General features: G+C 43.4%; 1 protein-coding gene across 1 annotated transcript in view; it reads right to left on the reverse strand.

The window, feature by feature from the left end:
• The window catches only part of DNAH9 (dynein axonemal heavy chain 9), a 975671-nt gene that overhangs the window by 126762 nt on the left and 823883 nt on the right, over nucleotides 1-25026 (reverse strand). Inside the window, exon 67 of the mRNA XM_069200368.1 lies at nucleotides 8825-9007. Coding sequence (XP_069056469.1) covers nucleotides 8825-9007 — 183 coding nt within the window. The remainder of the gene's footprint in view (nucleotides 1-8824; nucleotides 9008-25026) is intronic.

A 25026-nucleotide genomic window follows, 5' to 3' on the forward strand; every position in this document is an offset into this window, starting at 1 on the left:
TCTCTGCAAGAGGCTGATGGGGCAACATTTGTATACTGCCTACTCTGCATTTGGACTGGGGAGCCTTGACTTGGATTAGGCCTGGAGTGCCTTTCCAGTTGCATCGGATAATGGTAGATACCGAGGGATCACCATGCCATCACACCTTCGTCTGTCTTGTGCTATTGTATCTGTTCTGAGTGAAAAACAATAAAAAAAAATTATTTTTTTTTAAAGGACAGGTGCAGCATTGCTTGGCTGACAATTTGTTTTAGCCTGGACCGGTGCCCCCTGTGTTGAGCAGGTTTCAGTGATGGGGAAGGAGGGTCACTTTGTATCCCTTGAATAAATGTGCCAGCTTTGCCTGAAAAATAGAATACGCCATTGGATTCAGCGTTTTTTTGGTTCAAAGATTGGATATATTTTATTGGATGATCTATGATCCGCAGTAGTTGGTTGCCTAATATTCTGTTTTTATTCGTTTCCTGCAGTCTTTTGTGTTCTCGTTTTGATGGTAGTTTTATTTGGGCTGCACCTGCCGTTTCACGTCCGAGGTGCTTTTCTCCAGGGGAGCTGTGTTGTACAATGAGCACAGTGCTCAACACTTCGTGTGCGGCTTTAGGCGTTCCTGTTTCAGAAATTGTAGTGTTTGTGTTTTTGTTACTGCTGGCATGCACCTAAGATCTGGTTGTTCATGTTTCCGCTGTGCAGATGCTATATGTAACTGAATACATTGGGAATCCTTTGGTGCAACTAATGTATTGCGAGCACTGGTGTACCCTTCAGCCGTGATTATTTGGGGAATTGCTGGACAGGTTGCAGTAGCACATGGCCCAGAGGGGCAAGTGTATAGTTCTGTTTTTATTGGCTCTTCAACGGACTTACTTCCAAGTCTATTACCACACAGTACAGAGGCCATGGCTTGCATCTTTAGATCTGTGACAACTGATGATAAAACTTCTGTCAGACTGGAGAGTTTATTGAGAATTGGCGAAAAAGCACACTTTCCAAACTCTGGATACTCAGGATTAACTTTTGGTAGGGGAGATTCCAGGATGGTAAGTGTATCAAGCTTGTTGTCTATTCCTGACACAAACACTGCTGTGTATCTAAAATGTCCACCTTGACTACTAGTTTTTTAGAACGAAATTTCAGTGACTGAACAATATAGTGGAGCTTTGCCAACAATCATCCGTTGTGCAATTGGTGGATTTGTGGGAAGTGCTGGTCACTTGGTCATGGTCCCTGTGCCCAATGGGTAAGGGGTGATGTTGTCCAACTGCAGGCTCATCGCAGTAATCTTGTGCTGTTTGCTTGGCTTTCAGTCTTGCGCTCTTAGACTGCGTCGCTGCCCAGCGTTATACATGTGGGTTTTCTTGTGTGCGTCAATAAGTATGTTGGCCTTTTCTGGGACAATGCCAGTGTGAGTACTGGCAATTGGTCTAAAGAAGCTGAGTAATGAGAGAGCCTGACTGTTTCCCACAGTGTTCTTAATTTGATGGTTTTGGATTCTCGCACTGGAAGGGTTAGCAGGTTGAATGATTTGCTTGAGGGCAGGTTTCACCCCTGTACAAATTTTCCAGCCCCTTAGTGGGTTCGAGTTTCTTTTTAAAAAAAATTGCAGGGTTCCAATTTAGCCTGGTCCTAGCTCTTAATTTCGCTCTCAATCTGATACCAAATCTCGATTGGCAATACATGGTAGACGCAGCAAGCCACTGTAACAGGATAACATTTAGTTTGCACTGGTTTCTCCAGTAATTTCTTCTGGTTTGCAGAAGTGCAGGAAGCCGGACCAAGCAGGGCAGAAGAAGAGCCGAGTGCACCAGGCTGAAAGAAGGCACCAGGTTCAGTATGAACGTGGTGCTGGCGCCTAAACTGTCCACTCCAGTTTAAGTGCCACCCCAATTCGCCTGACCCCACCCATCCCCGGCATGTCCCACCAACAGGGAGAACAGTGAGCACTGGGGAGGGACCAAGGAACAACCTCCGTTACCTCTGTGAACCCTGTTGATCAGTGTTTCACCACTCCCAGGGAACACAGAAGATGACCGCTAGGAGCTGTCGGAAGAGACAGAGGGAGGCAAGAAAGTAAGAGACTAGGCAGGACTAATCTTGGTGCAGAGAGCAGGGATCAGCGAGATGGGGAATCTGGACGTCGGAGTGGGAGCACGGGCTCCTCAAGCAGGCACAAGTCGCACCGGCCTAATGACGCCACTTCCGTGCGATGTGTGGTGCACGCAGCCTATTGTGCTTAGCGCCACACCACTGCACTGCTGTCTGGATGGATTAGGGTAGGAGCTGGAAATGCCCTCCGTCTCCCCTGCACCGTCCTTAATGTTTTCCTCCTCTGGTGGGAAAGACCGTGGAAGCAGAATCATCTGACCACCAGTCTGCTGCGTGCTTCCCATCAGATTCAGCAACAGCAAGCCCCGAATTGCTCCTCGCATGCACGCTAGGTTTTTGAATCCGGATCAGGACCTGTGGAGGCTGTCAGGCAATGCTGAGAGGCTGACGTCGCAGCTCTGCACAATTTTTTTTTCCAGTTGCGTTTTACTGTAACTTTCAGAAATGGCCATAACATACAGTACTCAAGCATCGTATGCTCCATCACAGATTCAGTCTACACTGTATGATTTTGATTATTAAAACCAATCATTTTATAGTTTTCTATGTATTACCGTGTTCCTTCTATTATTATTATGCATTACTGAAATTTAAAGGCGCACAGTTTCTTCATGCGCCTTACATTAGTCAAGCATTCGCGCTGCTGGGATTCGAACCTGCATATGAAGCCTCTGTGCTAGCATCCTTAGAATGAAGGTATCCTGTAAACAATACACTGGAATAGGCGATCAAATGGCTGGTGTAATTTTATCTAACATATTTTCGAACCTGGTTGATAAGAACAAGGGCATCTAATCTACATGACCAACATGCTTCAAAACACTTAAAAAGTAAAGGCATTTTCAAAACGGGTACTTAAAATATAAAGGCATAGAGAGACGTAGTTCTATTTTGCCACTTTAAGAAGTAAATATCTCTGTGACTACACAGTGCCAATAACTTTGGAGCTGGAGGTGTGAGGCCCTGAAACAGCAGACAAAGAGCACAACAAGACCGCAGAACCATCTCAGTGCTCAATTTGTATGCTGAGTACATGCTCTTTTCAGCCGACCTGACATCTATCCAGTTACTGGTGTACTGTACGCGCTGCGTCACAGGTCACCGAGCACACGTTGTGCCTTCACCTGCAAAGATGCAGAAAAATCAATGGCACTGCTCCAAAGAAGGATCCAGAGTGCAGGGCAGGACTGGGGACCGAAAGCACCACTGGCAAATTTAGTCAGATCAGCCCCATACGGTCCATCGCGAGCAAGCCTGACCACTACAATGGGGATTGGTGGGGGGTACCCACTCCGCAAGAAAATCTGGAAAAAAATTACAAAAACAGTGCATTCTACAACTCATTTTTCATTATAAATTCAATTGTATTCGTTTTTTTAAAGCATAGTAAATGATGACTTTACAGAGCACCAGCATACAGCAACCATTATTGGGGCTCTTCAGTGATTTTCATCACCCTCTAACAGTGACTCTCCTCTCTCAATAGCCCCTCTCTCACCAGTATTTCATTTGTTTTATAGCACCTCTCCTACTAGAATAGGGTGATGGGTCATTTTACATCACACACACATACAGAGACAATGAATCATACATGTGTATATATCAGTGTATAGAAAATGTTATACAAGCCAAAGGTGACTACAAAATGTAGCATTCACATGTCATCCATGCTGCTAAGCATTTTTTAAGAGCGCTTGGCCTTGAGAAGCATAAACACAAGATTCCGAATGTAATATAGTGGTTAGGGTTAACTTTACTATGAACAATTTATTTCTACCCAAATAATTTTTTTTTTTAGCAAAATTAGGATAATCAAAGACAGGGAAAAAATATAACTTTCTAACCTGTACCACACAGTTTGCAAGCAGCTCTTTGATGGCAGTTCATAGCTCACTGTGCAAGATTATGATTGTAACTTACTCAGGGGTGTGGAATTTAATAAAATATCTACTTGTCCATGGGGCAGGCTGCTTCTTAAATCTACTTGTCCTCTAAAAAAAATCTACTTTTCTGCAGTTCTACATAGTGGGGCTGGAGGCAGCAGTAAGCAATGGTTCCAGGGCTGGATTGCCATTGAGTCTGCAAACCTACTAACTTTCATGTTTTAAGGACTTTCACCAGCTCTTTTCTAATCTTTTCTCATAATGAGAAAGGTTGGAAATTTACTCCTGACAACGGGAGAAGTAGAAGTTCATCCAGGACTGGGAAAAAAGTGGTTGGAGGGAAAGTGAACTTGTAAACGCTCAATAGATTTTCACATGAGCAAATCTACACATGCATATTTACTTGTGCTAAAATACAGTTCACAAATATTTTGTAGGAGTACAATTTCCTGATCTACTTCTGTAAGTTCTTCTAAATTTATAAAAGCAACTAATTCAAAGATGTATACCATGCGTGCACTTTTGTGACTTTCTTTAAGAATTGGGTTTCTAATTAGGTATGGTGTTAACAAAGACATTTTGTTATTATTAAACTTCTATTTCTCCCTCTATCTATCGACTAGCTTTACTGTGAGTGATCACATTCTGCTTTTCCACAATGAGCATATCGGCACACAAAGTAGCTTTGTTCAGTGCCATGCATTACTGTGGCAATCAGTGGCGTAATGAAACTGGAGGTGCCCCCTGCAAAGAACATGGAAGCCCCCCCCCATCCAGACTCCCTCAGCGCAGGTGTCATGCTGAGGGGACCCACCTGAAGGGAGGCTGCAGGACCATTCTTATGCCACTGGTGCCAATGTGTGCTTTTTGAGGATATAAAACTTATTTTTTATTTTTGCCAATGTTTGTTTCAGTGGTGAGGGCCTGGCAGCTCCCACAACAATAAAGGTTTACAAAAGCCATGTCAAAATAAGACACTCATTGACGAATCCAAAAGACTCACAAAAAAATGTTTGGTCTGTTGGTTTTGCCAGTGCTTGTTTATTTTCATGCTTCCCACACTCTTGTTGAAAATGGTTAAACTGATTTGCCATTAGGAATATTTTTGGGAAATACTAGCAAGCATCATCACATTTTACTAAATGACACTTCAAAGAAATAGCACATAAAATTTCATAGTAGCAACAGTTTTTTTCCTACTTGCACTTTTTTCTGAACATTTTATTCTGAAAGCAAATAATCATCGCTCTTGCTTACAAGCTTCTGCAAACATGTGCATCTAATCAGAGAGCATTTGGGGAGCATTATACTTAGCCTCACTTAGCCTCGTATTGTTAAACTTTTCAAACATGTATGTACACTTTTTTTTTTATTTTTTTTTTTACTGGAACTACCATAAGTAGTGCATTGTGACCGTAAAACGTTTATTTACAGTAATCACCCTAATTATGAAGGTTTTTCATTAATGAACCATAAATACAAGTTCGAACAGCATTAACTTATGGACACACATATTACCTCAACTGCAGACAGTTCCCTTCTCTGTAAACTGACAGCCAAAGGGTTTGTGCTGCAGGGGGTTGGGCCTACTTGTCCCATTACAAATTAAACATGAAAGCTTGTTGCCCTTGACCCCAAACAATATGTCCTGGGCGTCGGGTGGTAGGAATTCCACATCCATGCTTATTTAGTGCACAGTAACAAACGGATCTTGATGACAAAAGCAGTATCCCACTGAGATATGCACATAAAATACTGTTCGGTAATCTGCATCATACACGTTCTTTGCAGCAGGCATAGTAAAACTGTGTGCTACCTTAAATGAGTCAAACCTGCCACTCGACAAAACTCCCTCCAGCAACTTTATGCCTGCCTCTTGTTTAGCAGACATGGCATTTCATCGAAATCCGTGGATGGTTGTACAGAAACACCCATGTTTCACCAAGAGAACACCTCTCCCCCCCCGATCCAAAGAAGCCCTAATCCACTACCTTCCAACGCAATTTGGGATTTGCATTGGAAAGTAAATCCCTACACAATACTTTGCACCGGGTAAAAGTAAACTTTGTGCAAAGTGGTAGTACATTTTTCCCTATGAGTATCTGTGAGCACAAAGTTGATGTTCTAAAAGTATTTACGGCTGTTGCACAATTTATTACAGGGCAGCAGCATTGGTGGATGCGGCGACTAGCTGGGTAAATTCACAAGTGTGCAAACACTATTTACCTTTGAGTTCTGGTGATAACAGAATATGCACATTCGCTGTCTAAATAGTTTAACTCTTTAGACCCAATGGGAACTCATCTTGATGTTGAGAAGGGGATAATCATTAGAATATTCATGGTGTGTCATGAAGATTATTAGAGATATTCCAAGAAGCGTAAGGGTATTGTAGCTTGACTATGTAATTTGGAACACAATGAAGGCTCTGTTGTCTATGTTAATTAAGAATTTCCCTTATATGCTTCAGTTGTTTGTTGCTCAACCATCTCTCTTTTATGCTTTGGTTGTCTACATTACTTAACCATCTCCCCTATATGCTTCTGAAAGCAAATTACAAGTTTATGCTCCTGTTAAGAGTGCACACCTTTAATACTGAAGTTGCACTGTACTCGCTACATGGTTGTGGGACAGTTGTAGGACAATTCTGCTCCTCCTCTGCAGTCACATGTTAATACCATGATGTGACTAAACCATGTCTAATATTTTTGGTACTCGCAAATGGTGGTGCAGGCCCTATTGCTCCCACTGATGAGTAGTCTCTTGTACATTCTAGAAGAGTTCCTGATGACTTATTGCCAAAATGCTAAATATAACGCATATAGCTCAGCACATCCAAGTGCTTTCGATTTCATTGTAGGTTTTATAAAGGAACGCACAAACTAAATTTACATTACTTAGCCTTTGATGTACTCCTAAATTTTAACAGAGCAGATACCCATCATTGCCAACCTTACAGCCCTGTTACACATATGAATGCGGAGTAATGACTTGGTAATTGAGTATCTTCCAGTGATGGGATATTTCCTCCTAATTAATCCAGGGTGATGATAAAGAATGAGAATAACCCTGGACCTGTTTGCCCCTCAGTATCCCGAGGTACCACTCTTCCCACTATAGATCCTTAAACACCAACCTGAAACTTAGCTGTGTATGGGCCAGTTGTCTCTTCTCTTTCCACCTTTCCCATTTCTATGGCACAGGGGTGCTGTAGTATGTGTAATTGATGAGTACCATCTCCAACAGGCTACATGGAGCAAGCACGGTCGCCATAGAGCCTGCACTCTTTGCTGGTCTATAGCTTCCTTTGCTGAACAACAAACTGTCCCATTTTGTAGGGCATATGGATTCTTAAAGCCAAAGTTATTAAATGGTGAGTTGATTGCTTAACCCATTAGCTCTGTCTCCTATTTCTATTTGTGTTTGTGCAGCAATAGTATGTCATTCAAACAAGTTTCTTTGGTGACACCTTTGACTTGCCTTTTTCACACATCCAAGTGCAAAGTGATTATTGACCTAGACTACTACTTCCTTCACAATACTGACCAATTGAGTCCATTAAAATCCAATATATCAAACAAAATGCTCTTACTATTTCTCATCTTGACTATTGCAATTAATTAACAACCAGCCTCCAAGTGTTTAATGCTGCCCCTCTATAACAGTCATTTTAAGGGAAATGAGAGAAAATGAGATCAGAAAAGACATCCTCCCAGGTCAACATAAATACACAATAAAAGCTGCTGGACCAAATCAAAATCAGAAAAACTGTAGGGTGCTGTAAGGGAAGAGGGGTTAGAGATACAAACATCCTGATATATAGACTCTAATCCTATTGAATCACATCTGAGGAGTCCCAAATAAACAATTAAAGGATTTTTGCTCTAGACAATTTTACACTCTTGCCCTTTTACAATTGCACAATATCAATAACTCCCTCCCTACAGGTCACCAGGATGCAATCCGATGATTAAGCATGCCACATAGTGGGTGAGGGCCACTTAATCAGAAGAAAGGACTTTCCATTCCCTTATGCCCTTACAAAACCCTAAGCTTTGGCTGATTTTGACTGGCCTGGCAGATTTCCTTGTATGTGCATATAGTCCCTGTTCATTTGATAAACCACTCTTCTGCCACTAGATCCACACCAGCCCGCCTCACTTCCACGGTGCATCAATTCTGAATTTTCCACATTTGTCACAGTTCTCTAAACTTAAATACTTCATATGCAACCACACCCATATACCTACTGTTCTCTTAAGCTCACACCCACCCCATGTTTTTATTTTACTTTCTCATCTCTGTAATTCTCCACTCGGCCTCTCCATCAGGTTCTTCCCCTCACACATGTCAAACACATTAAGAAACGTATCTGTCTATCAAAACTGTGTGTAATCATGCATCTTCTGTAACCCCACCAAACCCAGGCTTTTAACAAGGCTCTTTCCGATCTATCATCACAATCATTCATTCAGGACAGGATTCCGATAGCCATCCTCCTTTATTTGAATTGTGTAAGGTTTTAGGGTATATCAATGTACTTCAAGGGTGTTTAAAGTAAACCAAGGAAAGCGGAAACTATACCACGATTTTAGGATAGCTACATAAAATAGGTTTTACTAAAATCATTCTGAATGAATCTTATATACAAAGCCTCTGGATATTCTGAAAATCTAGCAATGAGGCATTTCTCCTGGACCTACTGTGGACACCTCGATTTCTCTCTTTTAACCCAGCATCTAATTATTTCACACAGATATAGTTTTGTATTGGTCTGTAAAGGGTTGCGTATATTTGTAAGACACTAGATGTACATAAAACCAACATTTCTTAGATACCTTTAATCCGAGATCTAGTTCCTTCAGTGAACGCTTAATTTCGCTTGTTAGGCTGTTCATGCGCTCGCACTCCTGGAAGGCCACAACAATGTAAGGGGTTCGCTCCTCCACTTTGGACATCAGTTCAGGGATATTAAACTCTTCTGGCAATTTCTCCATTATTTCATCCAATGTAGCCTTAACCTACAGAAGAGATAGGAAGCAAAAATTGTTAGAATCCGTGTCTGTTCTACTTCACAAACCAGTTCAGGAAGTGTTGAATCAGCTTAATCCTCCCACTTCATAAATTGTTTTTCTTGACAAAGATTAAGAAACATCGTCAGGTTTGCATTTAAGCAACCTATTGTGGTGTGCAGCTATTCATTTTGGAGTAGAGTCGTCTATTTAAATAGCCTAAATATTCTAGGGACAGATGCATTTGGCAGCAAATAGTCTGAAGTTAAACTAAACAAGTAAAATGCAAAGGTGATACAAACACAAAGCCCAGTTAACTTTTTGCAAGAGCTCACAGAAACTATAAAATAAAAGCACAAAGCAAACTAACATGAAGTGACGGGATTTACAACCAACTCCTCTAAAATTGCAGTTTTCCAAACATTAATTTTGCAATGTGCAGTGATTTCTATCAATACATAAAAATCTATATTCTAAAATCGTTACTGAAAATGTTACTGTTTACAATTATCTACAAAGGTGCAATAAATTTATCATTAAAAGTGCCAAATAATCTTTCTATTTTTTGGCTACTTCTGCTACAAAAGTAGAAGCCCTACTTTAAGGGAAGACCTCCATTTTGTGCTGAAGGGTACTGCATGTTCTACTTAAAATGGCATGTCCTACACATTAAATGAAGCCCCTGCTACAAGATGCCTGTTCTGGTGGGAGGTCAGATTGGTCGGTTAATATTGGGGGTTTCACAGTATTTCATATCGATCACCCTGTAACTGGACATGTTCGTACTGCTTGTACAATGGCACATGGGGTGGATAGTGAAGCATACGTTTTAATACTCCATTTTAATATTTACAAACCACAAATGCCTCTGTGAGTTAGAACAGTGGTTACCAACCTGTGGTTTGGGGACTTCAGGGGTCCGCAAAGCCTCCTCAGGGGGTCCGCGACTGCTTAGAAAATTAAAAAATACCAACAGATTAGGCCCCCAGCTTTCAGTAATAACTCAATGGAGGGGGTCCCCAGATTCCAATAATGATTCAGTGGGTGTCCCCAGGTTCCAGTAATGATAAATTGGGGGGGCCACAGAAGTAAAAAGGTTGGGAACCACTGAGTTAGAGGGTCACATTGGCGCTGTAATCGTCCATGAGTGAAATTAAGAAGTTGAATTAATAACTTTGGCCATTGGCAGGTTTTATTATCACTAGCTGAAACTAATAAATCTCGGAACAGATTTAAAATATTTGTTTTATTTTTTTAACTTGATGTTTGAAAACACAGCTCATTTAACATTCAGGTCTGAATCACATATTGCGTTTCTTGGAGTGGTGGTAAATACATCTGGCTTGTGGCATTGAGCCTACCTAATAGTTCAATGACCAGCAGATGTGAGTTCAAAGGCACTGTAGGAAAGTACCATCTTTCTTGGCATGTTACCCCCAATTTTACCTGTATGTCAGTATGTCTTTGCCTGTCTCACTGGGATCCTGATGGTCAGGACCCCAGTGCTCATAGCTTATGGCCTAATGTGTGTGTCTGTACAGTGCTTGACTGTGTCACTGAGGCTCTGCTAATCAGAACCTCAGTGCTTATGCTCTCTCTGCTTTTAAATGTGTCACTATAGGCTAGTGACTTCATTTACCAATTTCAATTGGCACACTGGTCTCCCCCTTATAAGTCCCTAGTATATGGTACCTAGGTCCCCCACGCATTGGGTTTCCAGGAGATCCATATGGGCTGCAGCATTTCTCTTGCCACCCATAGGGAGCTCGGACAAACCTTTGCACAGGCCTGCCATTGCAGCCTGCGTAAAATAATGCACACGCTATTTCACAGCCATTTTCACTGCACTTAAGTAACTTATAAGTCACCTACATGTCTAACCTTCATGTGTTGAAGGTTAGGTGCAAAGTTACTAAGTGTGAGGGCACCCTTGCACTAGCAAAGGTGCCCCCACATAGTTCAGGGCCATTTCTCTGGACTTTGTGACTGTGGGACGCCATTACACGTGTGCACTACATATAGGTCAATACCTATATGTAGCTTCACAATGGTAACTCCTAATATGGCCATGTAACATGTCTAAGATCATGGAATTGTCCCCCCATTCCGAATCTGGTATTGGGGAGCCAATTCCATGCATCCTGGGGGCCCCACCATGGACCCCCAGTACTGCCAAACCAGCTCTCTGAGGCTTGCGCTGCAGCTACAGCTGCTGCCACCTCACACAGGGTTCTGCCCTCCTTCGGTCTGAGCAGCTTAGTCCCAAGAAGGCAGAACAAAGCATTTCCTCTTAGAGCAGGGTGTTACACCCTCTCCCTTTGGAAATAGGTGTTACGGAGTCACTCTCCTGCTCACGCAGTCACCTTCTAAGACGACGACCGGTACCCTTGGACTCCTCTCACAGCGACAAGCGTGCTCCTAAGGGCACAGAGGGTGGACCTCATAGACATAGACTGTCCTGAGGTCCTGTTGACGCAGTTTGGAGGAGGTAAGACCTTGCCTTCCCTGAGAGCGATGTTACCCCTGTGTACTGTGTTTTCTTCACCTACTGAGGCCTCTGTGCACTATTTGCAAAATTCCTTCATGCACAGCCTGTCCCAGGACCCCAGCACTCCATCCTGTGATGCTCAACTCACTGAATTGTTCTCAGACAGCGAGTGACCTTCCTTTGTTGTGCTGCACCAACCGTGTGTTGCACCTCTTTGTCCCTGTGTCCTGGGACTCCTGTGGGTGCTGTCTGGCATCCTAAGGGCTCTCTAAAGTGCTGAGAGCTCCTTCTTCCTCCTCATACAGAGTTGAGTCCCCCAGATCCCTCCTGGGTCCAGCCATCACCATTTTGGTGCAAAATGCATATTTGTCATAACCAAGGCTTGTTGGTGACTTCCAACATGAAATCACATCGGCATCCATCTTCACGCTGTGGGAGATCTTCTGCATTACACAGGAACCCGCTGGTGTCTTCCTAGGGTGCATTCCTGCAGTCATTGACTAACCAGGGACTCTTCTTTTGCACCCTTTTATGGGTTTGCTCCTGTCCTTCCTGGAACTTCCTTCGAATTCTGGACTTGGTCTCCTTCTTTTGCAGGTCTTCAGGTCCAGGAATGCAGCAGTTGTTGTTTGCAGACTTGGTTAGTTACTGCAATAATCCATATCACAAGGTGTAGTGTGTCCTAAGGAAACTTGCAGTACTTTACTCCTGCTTTTCTGAGCTCTGAGGTGGGGTAATTTATTTACCTTTACTGTATTCTTACTATCCCAGCGATTCTGCACACACTACACTTGTCTAGTGGGAAATTTGTGATTAATTTCCACTTTCTTAGTATATGGTTTGTGTTGCCCCCAGTGGCGTCCGGCAGCTTTAGGAGGGAGGGGGGCGGGCGGGAAGCACACACACACTCATTCTTTCACACACAGACACGCACACACACATGCACATCCATTAACAACACTCATACCCTTCAAACATGCATGCACCAAACATTAATTTCAAAACATCACACACTCATTCTTTCACACACACACACACATCCATTAACACTCATAACATTTAAACATGCATGCACTCACCAAACATTCATTTTAAAAGATCACACACTTATTCTTTCACACACAGACATGCACACACGCACCCACAGCCATTAACAACACTCATAGCACTCAAACAGGCATGCACGCACCAAACATTCACTTTAAAACATCACACACACACAGACTTACCTTCAGCCTCCAGGTCCCAGGAGGGTTGGGACTGCTGCCTTCCCTCATTGGCTGACCTTAGGGAAGGCAGCAGTCCCAGCCTCATCACAGAGTGGGATGGGGTCAGTGAGACTGCTGACCCCACCCCACTCTGTGACGAAGTATCACTGATTGACACTCGCCCTGGGCGCTTCAGGGCTTAAACCTGAAGCGCCCAGGTCGAAGTTAATGGGTGACGCTTTCCTCGTCACCCAGGGGAGGGCCTCGAAGCACCTTTGCTGAGCTGAGGAGGTCACGCCCATAGAAGCTGTGACCTCCTAGGCCCAGCAAAGTTCAGCTCAGGCAGCCATGAGTGCGCAAATCGTGCATGTCTCACTCTTGCCTGTCTGAGCTGAAAATGAAGAGTGTCTGTCAGACTGGCCTTTGTTCAGCCTGACAGACACTCTTCATGAGGGGCAAAAGGTGGGGGGGCGTGGCCCCTCTGCCCTAGAGGAAGGGCCGCCACTGGTTGCCCCTAGACCTATTCTCTCTTGTTGCATTCTATAGCATTTCTTATTGTTTGCACTATCCTATGACTATTTACCTGTCTAATTTTGGTATCTAGTGTATATATTGTGTATAATACTTACCTCCAGAAGGAGTATTGTCTCTCAGAAATGTTTGGTACTGTGTCACCCAAATAAATACCTTTATTTTTGGTAACGCTGAATGTTGTTTTTACTTGTGTGTAAGTACTGTGTAACTGTAAGTGGTATTGCATGAGCTTTGCATGTCTCCTAGTTCAGCATAAGCTGCTCTGCTATAGCTACCTCTATCAGCCTCAGATGCTAGAACACTACTACTTCACTAATAAGGGATAATTGGACCTGGTATAAGGTGTAAGTACCCAAGGTTCCCACTACAAACCAGGGCAGCCTCCTACAGGCACCGACTGATGTATTCTAAGGTGTAAGGGCAGAGTTGTCTGACTCTCTGGCTGTAAAAGCAGACAGTAGGACAAACACGTACCTTTCAAAAATACACACGGAATGTATAATCACATAAAAGATACACTTCATTAGTAATCTGAATAGCAGAAAACATGTTCAAAGCGTGTCTTGCTTCATTTTGCTTTGATAGTAGAGATTCATGTGTTGCAACTATTTCGGAAACATGTTTTTCTTTAATGGCAAGTGGAGTTTTTTCTAAACGGTTAGGCTCAACCGCTTTTAAGGAAATTAACAACACACATAGAAAAATGTCAGCTAAAGTTTAAGGAGCTGCTTAAACAATTTTCCCAGATTATCTTGCTAGGAAGACCTCGTTTTAACAAGAAGCCTCCTAACCTGTGACTAAATTAACACTGAGGTCTTTGTCGGTAGCAGGCAGTCTGTTTCATAGATGGGGTGCTTAAATCATGGAATCTGTAGCTTGGGGAGTGTCTTCTGATTACAAAGAGAGACTCTGGCTTGTATTGACCTGCTAGTTATCTAAGAGAATTTCTATCCTCGGAGAACTGGAGAATCTTCTGTGGGATTATCTGAATGTTGTGTGAAATAAAACAGTTATCTCGAAAGAGATAAGATGATATCACCTTAAGATTTAAGGAACATTAAGTTTTAGCGGGTTCTGAAATTTCGAAGAGGAACCTTAATGTTCAAGCCAGGAAGAAACAAATTATTGTATGAACTGCAGTATCTGAAAGCACAGGCCTACTCAAAGCTTCAGAGATAGCCCCAGATAACTGGGAGGACATGAAGCTGAGGGTATCCATATTTTAAAACAGCCTTAAATGGGTAGCTGTGTATAAACTTGACCCACCTGAACTTCAAAGAGTATTCTATAGTCCAAGATCAAACCCCATCTTAACTGGCAACTTGTAGCCAGTGATGTGCACTTGTAGGTTACTTAACCATGAGATTTTAAGATATTTGAAACATTATTAAGCAGATGCCCATGGCACACTGTGAGCTGTGTTAGACTGGTCAGCCTTAGGATGGTCTTCTTATAAACTTTTTCCCTTACTCCTCTATTTTTTTCCTGATTTAGTTTTTGTTGGTCTTTGGACTTTGTGCACATTACCACTCCACTACTAACAAGTGCTAAAGAGTGTGTTTGTGTGCACACTTCTCAAAACACAGTAACATTGGTTTATCAGTCAACTGGCATAATTAATTTATTTGTAAATCACTGGTAAAGTGATACTACATGTGTCAAGAGCCTGTAAATTAAAAGCTAATAGTGGGCCTGCAGCACTACTTGTGCCACCCACTTGAGTACCCCCTTAAACATGTCTTAGGTTTGCCATTGCAGCCAGAGTGTGCAGATTTGAGCAACCACGTCGACCTTGCAAAATAAAAATGTTGCCAGGCCAAAACCTTCCCTTTTAATGCATAGAAGTCACCCCTACCATATAGGCCCCAAACAGCCCAAAGGGCAGGGTGAAATGTATTTTAAAAAGTAGGACATGTACATTTACTGACAGTGAAAAACTCTTACAAATCTTTTTCACTATTGCAAGGCCTACCTCTCCCACAGGATAACAATGGAGTTACCTTATTACATTCCATAGGGCTAACTTTCAAATGGGATTAGGAAAACAGTTCTTGTCCAATGTCTTTGGAATTTTACGGAGAAATACTTTTTTATGATAGTCAGATTTTCAATTACAATTTTAAAAATTCCACGTTTAGAAAGTTGGCATTTTCCTGCTCAGCCATTTATTTCTTGCAGTCTGCCTCTGGGTCACATGGCAGTTGGTCTTTGTGTAATCCTCCTACAGAGCCACACACAATAGTGAGCTTATGTGTCCTTGGATGGGCCATCACTGGCAGGATAGGAGGGTGAACTTAGGCACAGCCTCCCTTACTCCTGGATAGGCTGTGTCCTGCCTTCACACAAATGATTGCATACCCCCTGTAATTAGTCTGGAGTCAGGGCAGGAAAGCAAGGAAACCTGTGCACTTGAAAGTGAATCGTATAGAAGTTTCTCCCTCTTCAAATAAGGTCTTGGGTATGTATATTGGACCTCAAACACCAGCTTTTCAGTATATTTCTGGACCTGAGGAAGACTTTGCAAGAAAGAAGGACTGCTGTGCTGCTGAAAGGACTGGCATTCTGCTGGACTGATACCCTGAAGGACTACTGCCTGCTGTGCTAACCTGTTGCCTGCTGCCCTCTTGCCTGGGTGAGCAGAACTGCACCTGCAATCTGTACTCACGACCAACAGAGTGATTCCAAGGGCTAGCCTCTTGTAACCAGCACCTGGACTCTGCAGCTGTAAGTTCTACCCTGCCATGTTGTGCCACCCCAGTCCTGGTCCCTTGGAAGTGGGCTTGAGGGTGCTCTGCCAGCCATCTGTTCCCCCAGCAGAACCGATGCATCTCTTCTGCTACGCGGTGCAACCCCAAGAAGAACTGATGCATGGACTCTTCTCCGAGGATTCTTACAGCCTGAGGACTCTGCATAGACCTTGCAGACCACAGCCTCATTAGAACAGTTGCTGCGTGATGCATCTCCGAAGCAAGCACTCGCATTACAAGCCACTCGTGGACGGCAGCCTTGAGAATGACGTAGGAATCTGCATTGCATGCACTGTGGTCTCTTTGAACCAGCTGGTGTATGACTCATCCTCAATGCAGGACTTTGCATTGCAAGCTTCCCTCATCAACGGCCTCCTTACCCAATGATGCAGGACCTCATAGTGCAGACTTGAAGCTCCAAAACTAACGCTGCGCATGGCATCTCTGACCTGGACCTTGCACTGCTTCAGCTGTAGGATGTAACCTCAACACGGTATGCGCAACCAGGCTTAAAGGTAGTCTTGTTCAGCAAGCCTAACTGGGTCTCTGTAGTTAGCCCGTGCACCATTGCGGTTGGCCTGAGTGTGTGGTTTTGTTCCGGCATGACCAGATATCCACACTTGGTGCTTGGGAATTTTTGGCGCTATTTTCACTGAAATCCTTAAACTTGCATATCTCTGGTTCTGCTGATTGGAGTTTTGTCATATTGTTCTTGTTCTATTTATTAAGATTTACTTTAGTTTTCTAATTTGATATGGAATCCTTCTTGTATGGTATATTCACGTTATTACTGTTTGAAGTGTTGTACAAATACTTTACACATCGCTTCCGAGTTAAGCCTGAATGCTCTGTGCCAAGCTACTCAAGGGCTGAGCACAGGGTAATGTATAGCTTGCTTGAAACTTCATCCTAACAAGAATTGTGGTTGAGTAGGGTTGCACCCCCTCAACCAGTAACCCCAATTTCTTACCAGCTCCAGCTGGACTAATCAGACAGCCCTGCTTCCCCACTCATACACAGCTTCCAAGTCAGATCTACAAGAGATTTTTAAATGCAACATGTTTACTATGTGTGAAAGTAAAACATTCACAAGATGTGAAATCCATGATTTTTGACAAGGGAGGGTTATGCATCTATGCCCACAACGTTAGTAAATCAAACGCTTTGCCAAGTACAATTTCAATGAGAAGTATGAGGTAGCTATGGCACATAAGCTATAGATTTTCATTAGATAAATGAAAATAATGCTTTGAAGCAGCACTTAACAGCGATAAAGTTAAGAAACCAATCACAAAAATTCTCAAACCCATTCCGAAAAAAATTGAAAAATGTAATGAATACAACAAAACCAAAACAACAAATATCACCTCACAGGATTAGGAGGTAGTAATTTTTAAAGTGTAAATGTCAAAAAGGCCCAAAACACAACATGGATGGGTGACCAGATCATGGGTGCCTTTTCAGGCAGAGTAAGATGGAACGTATATCTGATACATCCTAGTTGTTTTCAACCTGGTAAAAAGCCTTACATTCTGTTATTCATGTTATTTTTAGACCAAAACCTCAAAGCAGGAACAAACTTGAAAAACATCATCAAAAAAGTTTACTTTAGTTCTGGGATCATTTTGTTGCCTAACAATGATGAGCAAATGATTTTCTTAGGACTTCTAAAAGCCACCATGTGAAAAAATATGATTTTTTTTTTATCTAAGCACACTTTTACAATGAGAAAGGGCTATTGCAGCTCATACCGCAAGGCAGCCCTTCTATCCTCACTGTAGAGCATTATGGAAATTCATTTTTTTTTTTCATATTCGTCACATTTACACACCCAGGCATGAGGGGTTCCAGGTCACTACTAACAAATGGCTCATTTAGTGTAAATAGGTCATAAATAGTTGCATTTTGCATGCGCCTGACGCAGAGCAATACCATAGTTTATGTTTACAATGGCAGTCCTTAGGCCGTGCATTTAAAGTCACACATGTATGTGGTATTAGGGCACACTGTAGCCCACATTGAGTAATTTGTGCCAAACTACTGTAACCTGAACAGAAGGTTGAGAATGCCAATTAATATTTATTTTTTTAATTGTTTTTATCATTTCATGCATAACAACCTTAAGAAGCTAATGAGAATTAACCAGTGCTGCCATGTTCTAAGAGGCATAGGATATGTACCAGAAGGTGTTTAGTAGCCTCCCAGTGCCTATAGTCAAAATGTACAATAAACAACAAGGTGATAGGAGGAATGGTTGAAATAATCTCAGCCATGCTAGTCACTGATCAAGGCTGCTTCACAGTCCATTGTTTTTCACACAGTATGACAATTTAGAGAGAGATCTGCCATATGCAAATCAGTCCAATAGGAAGAGTCCCAACTGTCAGGCTAGGTCCCCTCCAGATGGCAACACAAACAATCCCAGATTGGTTTGGGCCTACTTATGTCTCATCAGTGAGATATAGCTTAAGTCCTGTAGCATAGTGAGCCTAGAACCCAAATGTATGCCTAACAGTCAAACTTAGTGCATCAACTGCAACAAAAACATGGAGGTGTATGGAATGATTGAATAAATCTGTTTATTAGTGCGAAATCGTCATTTCAGAATTTAAAATGTTGATGCACACTAATTAATAAGACTTTTGTGTATATAAGTCTGATTTACACGTAAATGTCTTTGAAAATCGGGCCTGACTGATCTGTTGCGCTACACACAGATACATATATTTTCTCTCTCTGCGTTTTTGAAGGTTACAGGTCCAAATTCTGAGAGATTCATTCAGTTTCTCAAATCTCTGAGATGGATAAAGTGAGTACTACTGATCTGAATGATAATACCATCACTAGTAAGTGCCTAGAAACGATTCCGTTCGTACAGCAAGCTAGACACGTTTTCTGGTTTTCATTATTTAATTGCATCTTTAAAACAGATTTCCGCATTACTGGAAACTCGTGAAGCCCCTTCTTTCTATGTGAGAACGCACAAGGATATATCCCTAAGTTAGATGTAATTTTACAAAAGAATTCTCCAGTAAATGATTAAACGAGAGATCGAGGCTATGTTTATAAAGCATATGTTCAGTGGACCAGCAAAGGGTTTGACAAAAATAACCTGTTGTCGAACCCTCTGCAGAACATGAGCCTTCTCATGACCACTGAGGGCTTCACGGTATGAGGTTTGTCATTATTTCAAAATCCTGGACAGCTGAATGTGCCTCCGCATGGACAGCAATCTCTCAAAAAAGCAGCTGCTGGCCTAAAACCTCAGCTAAAACAACGCACCTTGATTTAAACGTCTTCGGGATTGAAACGCCATCCAGACTGCACCTGATACATCTGAGAAGGCACATTTACTACCCTGTCAGCAAGAGGAGGGCAGTTTAAAGCAATTTAATTCCCTCCTATTCTCCAGATTCAAAGCAACTGTCAGAAGGAAATATAATGGGCTCAAATGCCCCTCTTCCTAAGCAGTTGTTTACAAATTGTGCAAGCTTTTCAGAGTGCGGAGCCCTTAATGTTGACTGATGGTGTCGGCAGAATAAGCAAGCTTAGCAGACTAAGGACGCGCCAGTGAATTGAAAGCTGCCTCCGTTTTCATCCTCGGGCCCCGTCGCTAGGTTATTTCTCTCGAACAGCACTCTGCCTCGTTTGTTTCCCAGAATGGTTTACGTGGGGTCATTTTTCCTGCAACATAGCGGAGATTTACACCTGGAATAGTGCGCCAGCCAGAAGGAATGTGGTAATGAGGTTCTCTAAAAGTTCGTCAGGCAGTGAGACAAAAGACAGCAGACAGTTCAGAGCTGTTACATAAGGGGTACGTTCGCCCAGGGCAAATCTGGGCGCCTCTTCTTCAGTGATCACACTTTTTTTTAAGTGCTTGTATTCAACTCGGATTTTTTCTAAATTGGTGCATGCTCTGCAAACAGAACAGCAGAGAATAGGTAGGAGGCCACCGCTGTTCACTGTGTATGGGCTATGCTGTCTGCAATGCATCATCTAACTCAGAAATTCCGAGTGAAATGTATGTGGCTTGGAAAGTGCAAAGCTGTGCTCTGCACTAACCAACACCTTCATGGTAAGGCCCTTAGAGCCCTGTGCACCCGTGTAAGCATTGCTGTGTGGGCTTAATCTCCCGCATGTGCATCCCCATTTCTGCCATGTTTATGCCTGATCATCAGGTTGTGCACATATGCTCATTTGTGATTAGTTCAGGCTCGCAAATTGTGCGTTTTTCAACAGTTGGGGTCATCAGTTGAGAACATGGAAACTGAATTTTTAAGATATAGTCAGAAAACTTTCTAAAATGTGCCCTGATTTATGAATAATGCACTGTGTACATGAATAATGCACAGTGTGCAAATGAGCTAACGACATAAGTGCTTGAAGTGCTACTGAGATACAGCATAAACTGGAACAGTGAGGGGTTGATCCCGTATTCTACGCTGTGCTGGCCCAGAAGGGCTCTGTGCATGTTTTTCAGGTCTTCAACACATATTAAATCATACAACCTCCGAGTTACTGCATTTTGCTAACAGGGCTCGGAAATAGAGAGGCAATTATGGCCCGGCGTTTTCCAGCTCCGCTCTCAGCACACTCATTTTGAGATATTTCGACTTAACGTTTATAATGAATAAGTGAAAAAGACGCGCAGAGACTGTTTTTGCGCCGGTAGGGTGCAGAAAACGGGTCTACTCTGTGCCCACACCAGTGGCGTAGCGTGGGTTGTCAGCACCCGGGGCAAGGCAAGTAATTTGCGCCCCCTAACCCGTGGATTTTAGCACTCGCGAGCGCCCCCCCCCACCAGATGTTGCGCCCGGGGCGGCCGGCCCCCCTGCACCCCCCACGCTACGCCACTGGCCCACACTCTGGCACACCGAACTGGTTCATGGATGCAGCAATAATGCAATCGGTAAAACTGCACCTTTGTCGAACTTCATTCAGCAGCCGCCCTTGTGCATGTCACCAACACTGTCCAGGCAGTGGGCATTCACTATCAGACCATACACGGCACGGTAGCCTTCGGACGCCATCTCCAAACAGCGCTTCGAGGCCACGATGGTATGGTGAATCCAGATGAAAGGTGGGGCTTCTGGAACCAGCTGTTCTATCGCTTGCCCTATTTCATAGTGACGCATTTCACATGTGCCCTGGCACCCCCGAGTGTGGCTTTGTTACGGTGTGGCAGCTTGGAGTTAGGAAGGCGTGCACTTGTTGATCTACACACTGGTATGCTGCCAAGGTCACATAAGTGAATACGTGCAACGCAGAACAACAGTAACATATATTAGGGAGTGCAATTAGGCAGCAGAATTGCCTTTTGAAAACTTTCATTCCCGTTTCTTTGTTCAAAGAGCCACGGCCACTACGTGCTTTTTCACCCCTTTGTGTCGCAGGGCATGGGCCTTTCTCAAGACTTGGGGTTAAATGCATGATACATGGGTGTGCACTCAAAAAGCCGGGTCCCGCAGTCTTTACATTCCAGAAAACTTCAGCCTTTTAGTTGAGTTGGATGGTTGGTTAAAACTGCGTTTGATGAAGAAAAGTCCTTTGCTAAAGATATGGTAATCTGAATCATATGTTAAAATTCAACAATCGCGAAAAGTTTCGAGTATGCATGTCACCAGGCACATTTTAAACCTAATTGTCACCTTCACTGGCTTCTACGATCTTCGGACGTAAAAAGCATTTCTAGACAATTATTAACAACACGTATTTCTTCTCGGTCCAAATTGTAAAGGAGGCACATGGTCCTTGCCTCATTGCAGATGCCCTTAACTGTCCTTATCTTGTTCCTACTAAACTAGGTACATTGATCTGCAATTCCATTATGTCTTTAAAAACAATAGCAATTTCGCGAAAACACAGCGTGCTCCACAGCATACATAAGCGTGACAAGGAAATGAATATGAAAGAATACTATTTAATTAAATTCATTATAAGCGAAACATGGTAATCTGAATAAAGCAACAACGGGAAACATGTCAAGCGCATACACAGACGTGTTGTTTATCGGCACTACATTAAAAGGAGGAGAATGCTTGGCCCGAGAGGAAAATCTTATGGATTACAAATGTTAACGTCAGAACTGATTCAATTGTGGGTTACTGTAATAAAATGGAAATCAACAGTTCATGGATGAAAGAGATACTGCCGTGTAATACAGTGAGTCCTAAAAGCACTGCTTCCCTTTCAAGAACTTTAATCCAGAGTCACACTTATTATTCACTATTAAGACAACACTGCTTAAGGGGGCTATAGGGTGGAAAGAAAGAAAAAACAATTCACTTTACAGAAATTTGGATTGCTGGTACGCTATGTTCCAGGCAGAGCATTCTTTCACATTATGAGTGGTGGTCGCATTTAGGCACATTCTTCTTCCCATAGTATTTCTTTGGTGGGTAAGGACTCATTCCTGCTTCTCTGCAGAGTTGGACAGAATAGACAAATAGATTGACCATTATGGAGAGAAATACCTCAGTCTTGATGCGAGCTGAGGATGAGTTCCCACAGAGTTAAAATTATACTTGGGATGCACTTCGGTTTACTGCTGGGCTGCCACTGGGGACTGCAAGCCCCACAGTTCATCACCTGGTCCAAAAGGAGCGGCCAAGCAATCTGTGCTGCGCTACTAAAGCGCTGCAAACTCCCACGGGTGCCAGATGCCCTTTGCTGTGCTTCTGAGCTGACGCTGGTGACTGCAAGCCCCAGAATTCATCATCTAGCCCGGGAGAAGGGGCAAAGCAATCTCTGTTGTGCAACTAAAGTGCTGAGGAGGACTCCTGCGGGACACACGTTGAATGCTTGAGTACATGCTCGGGAGAAGACTGGGCCAAGAGCAGGACCGTCTTTGTCCATCATTGGTCGGAAGAGTCTGATCCACTTCTCTTGGCCCAAGGACGTGAGATCCGCCCATGGTGATTGGCATTTTACTATCTGTCTAACTTTGTTTAGCTCAATCTGGTTGATGGTGGTGGGAGCAGCTCCTTCCTAACTGACTGTTAATCTGGAAGGCTCCGCACATTTGAGAGCCCATGGATTTTATATTGTGCTCTGATATGGGTAAGAGAAATATTCGGGGCTTAAGGACCCTGTTAGCTCTCATCAGGAGACCCACACCACTACTTTGGACTCCCTTTCTGGCTAGACCGGGTGGTTACCAAGGAGATAGATGAACAAGTTACTTAACTTCGGTAATTCCTTATCTGGTAGAGATTATAGCTAGCTGCATATTACTTATCTTGCCTTACTTATCTTAGAATTATCCCACGCATCAGACCGAATCTAGAAGATTTTTGTGAGTAGTGTACCCCTGTATGCTGGTAGATGGCATCATTCTGCTCAGCACGTATCAGCGTTGACAGTGCCTGAAATGATGACTGCGACACCTACATATGTGCCACTCAGGCATGCTGACCTTAGTTTCTTTTCAAGACTTTCCACGCCAGAAGCATGGAGCCAAGAAGAACACTGACCACTTGTGTGGATAACCAGGGCCCAGAAACCAATACAGCCCTGTCCCTTGAAATCCATTTGCAGAACGCAACCTTGCCCAACAGCGCATGGGAGTAGCAGCCCAAAAGCATGTAGTATTCACAGACTGCAATGGCAGGCTGGCAGAAGAAAACATATTCTTCCCAAGGGTCTCCAGCCTCTTGGACTCCTTGTCCAGGAGAACGGTAGAGAACACACCAGGGTTTACATGGGAGGTGGAAGCCTGGACCACAAAACCCGCAGGGGAGGGGTGTAGAGTGAGTAAAGCTGGGTCCCCCAGGCGGTGGGGTGGCAACAGGCGATTGTCTTATTCATAGGAGGTTCTGTGTTGGACTTGGACCAGGTACCCAAAAGGACATCTGTAAGGGCTTTGTTAAATGGCTTCCATGTCTCGTTGGTCGAAAGAAGAAGAGAAGTCAAAGAATACCACAACTTCTTTTTCTTTTTGTGCCAGGACTTACCCAAATGTCCCAATTAGTTAGAGTGAGATGACGACCTCGGACACAGCAAAAAATACTGGGCCCTCCCTCATGACCTGGAACTCGAACTGTGTGGTGTCGCACAATGGGCTGCCACCAGCTTAAGTGACCTCTCCCCCAAAGCCTTAGGACGCATGCTGTGGCAGTCGCAGAACAACTTCGGCTCGTGGTTGCTCTCGAGGCACTACAGGCAAAGAAGATGCAGGTTCGTTAACATCAGCAGCCAGTGACAGGCACCACATGGCTTGAAGCCGGCCTTCTTCTATGTCATCCTGCCACAACAGGAGGAAACCTCAAACAATATCGACAAAAAGTTGAAAAAGTACATTCAAAAAGTGCTTGAAAGAGTAGCTGTTCCAGATCTGCACTGATTGGCATGGAAAGAGAAGAATTGAAGTCAGGATGCCTATGTGGCGCCTCTATAGGTGCCACCGATGTCATGTTTGGCACAGATGGTGCTGATAACGCACACAGAGCCCATCAACTCCACCTACCAGCGTGTAGGGGTACTGCTCAGAAAAAATCTTTTGGATCCAGTCTGATGCTTGGGTAATTCTAAGGTAAGGAATCTGCAGCTAGAAGTCCCTATCAGATCTTGCAGAATGGCGGATCTCCCTTGAACTTGAGGAATGCTTGGCCACCCCTGCTTTTACCCTCTCAAGTCAGCCTGTTATCAGGGGAGCAACTGGACTCTAGGGATGGTCCTAAGTCTGACCTGGAAGGTCAGGTTTGCTTGATGGGGAGGCTGGGTTCAAATGGCCCAGTTACCTCACCGGCAAGTGGTGGGAGACCCCCAACAGTCCAAATCGGCTTGTAACATAAATAAGAATGGTGTAAAATGCCCTGGCAATAACCCTCCATACAAAAGTACGTCATGAGACCCGTGGGCTAATTTCCAACAAAAGTATTAAATCCATCTCCGCCCAGCTTTTGGAGCCCTTTAAAGTAATTATCAAAGCCACTCTGGCGCCATTGATGGATAAGCTGAAATCCTTGGAGTCAACAGTTTCAGACTTTATTAGGCTGCATAAAGTAGAGGCTGGGTCACCAAATTCTAAGTTGCCTGCATGTGTTAATACTG

Source organism: Pleurodeles waltl, chromosome 7 (assembly GCF_031143425.1).
Source record: "Pleurodeles waltl isolate 20211129_DDA chromosome 7, aPleWal1.hap1.20221129, whole genome shotgun sequence".
NCBI lineage: Eukaryota > Metazoa > Chordata > Amphibia > Caudata > Salamandridae > Pleurodeles > Pleurodeles waltl.